This window comes from Paramormyrops kingsleyae, chromosome 6 (assembly GCF_048594095.1).
Source record: "Paramormyrops kingsleyae isolate MSU_618 chromosome 6, PKINGS_0.4, whole genome shotgun sequence".
NCBI classification, from domain to species: domain Eukaryota; kingdom Metazoa; phylum Chordata; class Actinopteri; order Osteoglossiformes; family Mormyridae; genus Paramormyrops; species Paramormyrops kingsleyae.
Window position 1 is genome coordinate 15,701,207 of NC_132802.1, and position 5,088 is coordinate 15,706,294.

The 5,088-nt window shown below is 42.6% G+C and overlaps 1 protein-coding gene across 1 annotated transcript; it reads left to right on the top strand.

The window, feature by feature from the left end:
- Window positions 1–1,465: 1,465 nt before the first annotated feature.
- Window positions 1,466–5,088, top strand: ubb (ubiquitin B). Its single transcript, XM_072713752.1, has 2 exons — window positions 1,466–1,623; window positions 2,607–5,088. The coding sequence occupies exon 2, from the start codon at window positions 2,613–2,615 to the stop codon at window positions 4,668–4,670; it is 2,058 nt and encodes a 685-aa protein (XP_072569853.1). The 5' UTR covers window positions 1,466–1,623; window positions 2,607–2,612; the 3' UTR covers window positions 4,671–5,088.

Here is a 5,088-nt window from a genome sequence, read left to right on the forward strand (position 1 = left end):
CGCTCCCCTATGGACGCTCCCTCTCGTGTAAATGATTCATACCAAGTTTCGAAATGTTCAAGAATGTTCCTGATGGGAATGTTTTTAATGCCAATTTTGGTTTGGGCGTGAAGTCGTGTAACTAATATGTCTTGTGGCAAATTTAGCGATTATTATTATTATTTGTCGACAAAGTCAGTATATGTTGTTATTGTTGTACTTATTGGTGTTACACTTTATATTACATATACCACTGCCTCTGACAGGGCACAGAGACCCTTTATCCTTGTTTGGATATGCTTAGGTACGTCATCCATTCCTATTTGTATTTTAAAAAAAATATATAGGCCCATACCTATAGGCCTACTAATGCTCGAACAACCTTCCCCATACTTCAGGTCTGAAATCTCTGTATTTCACTGTTTATCAATATTGAATATACCATAATATACTGACAGTAGAAGTCTTTTCACTGCTGGTTTCATGATTCAATCTTACACTCAAAAATCTCGTCAAACAAGATTATCCAGCAGCTGACTTTTTCCATTACACGGAAGCCTTTAGTTAAAATATTTGCATTGACCTTCTTGTTAAATATGTAAAACTAAAACTATAATCACAGTGTAAAATCCACTTTCATATATACCAGGAACGATGCACTATTACGGATTTAAAATATGGCTTATTTTTGGACATAATAAAAAACAATCACCTCTAGCGTCATATGTACACCTAACGTTTCATTGTCTCACATATAAAGGAGAAATCAAGTTACTAAGCAATCTTCAAAATCTTGGTCTGCATTTTCACTAATATTAACATTTAACTTTCCCACAATGTATCAATGTAACTACTTAACTGAGCTAAGTCTTCAACAGCTTTTATTTCATATAGCAAAACCATCGGATGCTTCTGACTCATGTTACGTCTATCTGTCTGTGTGTAGCACATTTCTTTCCATATAAAGTGTTGCTGGACACTTATGTATTTCAAGAATAAGTTTTAATGATTATAATATACTACACCATGTATTTGTGTCTGACTTGAAAAAGAAAAATAAACATACGGGTAACATAAATAGAACCCGGTTTAACAAAAACACAAATTACTTCCATGCAATGACATACCAAATTCTTGGTATCTTTATGTTTTGCAGCGTAACTAGAAAACATATCCACCCGTTTCTCGAGTGATTCCCTAATCCTCCAATACAATATCCGACAAACAACCTACCGAACCAATCAACTACTGAGAGGTGGATACTTCTGAAATGAGTCCTTCTGGTCTTTTCTGGACTATTCGTCTACGAGAAATATACATATCATTCCGCAAGCATCATTTTATAAATTAGAGAAGCAGTCATACGATTTAATGTAATAGTGCTATTTATATCATTACACTTTGTGTTTTTTTCTGAGAATTTCAAGATAAATTACATTTGATTCACGATTAAAACCTGGCACTCTTTTGTTAGCGGAAGGATACTATCACATGACGTCCTTACGGTCCACTTGCATAAATACAGTAGACAGCGTTTGAAACGCATTCTGAAACGTCTACTAAGGAAAATCGAAGCGAGTACAACAAAAGGGAAGAAACTGAAGATTATTTCTGTGCGCCGGATTTTCTGCGTCATATTAAGTGGTATGTTTTTCTTTCTTAGATTTATGCTTATTATGTGTTTATTTTGTAACTACTATCTTCGCGTATTCTTCATCTTAATTACGGGCAGTTGTCGAGCGATATAGTTATCAAAAATAATGTTATTTTCGACGTTAGTTTGTTTATGCTATTTATTTTTACTTTGACATTAGGCACCAATAATTTTTTTCAGGAAAATCGTTTGGTGATTTTAATTTTACGCTTATGTACCTTGTTCGAAATGCTGACTCATTTTAGGCTCTAGCTAGTTACAGCACAAAATGGCGTTGGTGAGTTCGCTGGTCTAACTGGATCAAGCAGGTTTCTGAGAATGTGTTAGAGACATGGAATCCTTCTATGGCCTCATTTATTTATAATAATTAATTGTATTTATCATACATAGAATATGTTCGCATTTGCTTTAAAGCTCAATGGTGTAGAACTCGATAATATTCCATTCATTTTTACATTCGTAAAAGTAGTCATTAGTAACTTCCTGTAACGTCAATGGATGTTTAATATTAAAGTTCGTTAATTTAGTTAGACCCCCAGGCAAAAATCCACTTGTACCAAATATAATCGTTTGTTACTCTGCTGATACATGGTACTAACTTGGCTACTCTTAAATTTCCGTGAATTATTGCTTAATTAATGCTTTGATATAAAGTATTTTAATTTTTATTAAATTATTCTAAAGGAAAAGTAAGGAGATATTCTTGCCAAAATCTAATGTACTTGTTAATTTTTTAAATGATCTAGCAGACACATAGGATAATTGTGCATTGATGAAGAATGAATATGGGCAGGCAAGCACAGAATCTGAGTAGGCCTAATGGTTAGTTATAAGGCTGAAATTGGTGCTTGATTGCATCTGAAATACTAGGTAATTTTCAAGTATGTAAGGGAAAATCGTAAATAATTGCTGTTTATTATTAGTCACCAAGAAATGTACTTAATCTTTATCATATTGCTTTTTTTCGACTTAGTGGAAAATGCAGATCTTCGTCAAGACCCTGACAGGCAAGACCATCACCTTGGAGGTGGAGCCCAGTGACACCATTGAGAACGTGAAGGCCAAAATCCAGGACAAAGAAGGCATTCCCCCAGACCAGCAGAGGCTGATCTTTGCCGGCAAGCAGCTGGAAGATGGCCGCACGCTGTCCGACTACAACATCCAGAAGGAATCCACCCTGCACCTGGTGCTGCGTCTGAGGGGTGGCATGCAGATCTTCGTCAAGACCCTGACAGGCAAGACCATCACCTTGGAGGTGGAGCCCAGTGACACCATTGAGAACGTGAAGGCCAAAATCCAGGACAAAGAAGGCATTCCCCCAGACCAGCAGAGGTTGATCTTTGCCGGCAAGCAGCTGGAAGATGGCCGCACGCTGTCCGACTACAACATCCAGAAGGAATCCACTCTGCACCTGGTGTTGCGTCTGAGGGGTGGCATGCAGATCTTCGTCAAGACCCTGACAGGCAAGACCATCACCTTGGAGGTGGAGCCCAGTGACACCATTGAGAACGTGAAGGCCAAAATCCAGGACAAAGAAGGCATTCCCCCAGACCAGCAGAGGCTGATCTTTGCCGGCAAGCAGCTGGAAGATGGCCGCACGCTGTCCGACTACAACATCCAGAAGGAATCCACCCTGCACCTGGTGCTGCGTCTGAGGGGTGGCATGCAGATCTTCGTCAAGACCCTGACAGGCAAGACCATCACCTTGGAGGTGGAGCCCAGTGACACCATTGAGAACGTGAAGGCCAAAATCCAGGACAAAGAAGGCATTCCCCCAGACCAGCAGAGGTTGATCTTTGCCGGCAAGCAGCTGGAAGATGGCCGCACGCTGTCCGACTACAACATCCAGAAGGAATCCACCCTGCACCTGGTGCTGCGTCTGAGGGGTGGCATGCAGATCTTCGTCAAGACCCTGACAGGCAAGACCATCACCTTGGAGGTGGAGCCCAGTGACACCATTGAGAACGTGAAGGCCAAAATCCAGGACAAAGAAGGCATTCCCCCAGACCAGCAGAGGCTGATCTTTGCCGGCAAGCAGCTGGAAGATGGCCGCACGCTGTCCGACTACAACATCCAGAAGGAATCCACCCTGCACCTGGTGCTGCGTCTGAGGGGTGGCATGCAGATCTTCGTCAAGACCCTGACAGGCAAGACCATCACCTTGGAGGTGGAGCCCAGTGACACCATTGAGAACGTGAAGGCCAAAATCCAGGACAAAGAAGGCATTCCCCCAGACCAGCAGAGGCTGATCTTTGCCGGCAAGCAGCTGGAAGATGGCCGCACGCTGTCCGACTACAACATCCAGAAGGAATCCACCCTGCACCTGGTGCTGCGTCTGAGGGGTGGCATGCAGATCTTCGTCAAGACCCTGACAGGCAAGACCATCACCTTGGAGGTGGAGCCCAGTGACACCATTGAGAACGTGAAGGCCAAAATCCAGGACAAAGAAGGCATTCCCCCAGACCAGCAGAGGTTGATCTTTGCCGGCAAGCAGCTGGAAGATGGCCGCACGCTGTCCGACTACAACATCCAGAAGGAATCCACCCTGCACCTGGTGCTGCGTCTGAGGGGTGGCATGCAGATCTTCGTCAAGACCCTGACAGGCAAGACCATCACCTTGGAGGTGGAGCCCAGTGACACCATTGAGAACGTGAAGGCCAAAATCCAGGACAAAGAAGGCATTCCCCCAGACCAGCAGAGGCTGATCTTTGCCGGCAAGCAGCTGGAAGATGGCCGCACGCTGTCCGACTACAACATCCAGAAGGAATCCACTCTGCACCTGGTGCTGCGTCTCAGGGGTGGCATGCAGATCTTCGTCAAGACCCTGACAGGCAAGACCATCACCTTGGAGGTGGAGCCCAGTGACACCATTGAGAACGTGAAGGCCAAAATCCAGGACAAAGAAGGCATTCCCCCAGACCAGCAGAGGTTGATCTTTGCCGGCAAGCAGCTGGAAGATGGCCGCACGCTGTCCGACTACAACATCCAGAAGGAATCCACCCTGCACCTGGTCCTGCGTCTGAGAGGGGGGCAGTAACCCTTCCCATTCCTATAATTTTTTTTATTTGTATTTTTTTTCCCAGTTTGGGTTATGTATGTTGTAGTGTTCAAATAAATAAATGACAAGAATCCAAAATGTCTATTTGTAATTTTACCATAAAATTAAAGGGACTGATTTCTTAGTAATAGTGCTCCTGAGCAGTATACATTTTAACCTTTAGTATTTACTGTTAAAATGAGAATACAGTTGCAATTCAATTTGCCACGTTCAGTATGTATTTATTTGGATATGTATATAAGCCAGATAATTATAAGTAACTAATATGACGTATGCAGGTCCAAAAGAACCACTTGGAGAGGGTTTAGATCCTTTCCCCTGTACTGTTGTGTTCTTGGGTCCTCCTTGTTTTGCTGTATTAGGCAACCTTGTCATTAAATCTTCACAGTTTAGTGGA

What these genes read in the sequence shown, in the direction of transcription:
- ubb (XM_072713752.1), top strand. Translation starts at nt 2,613, where the DNA reads ATGCAGATCTTCGTCAAGACCCTGACAGGCAAGACCATCACCTTGGAG.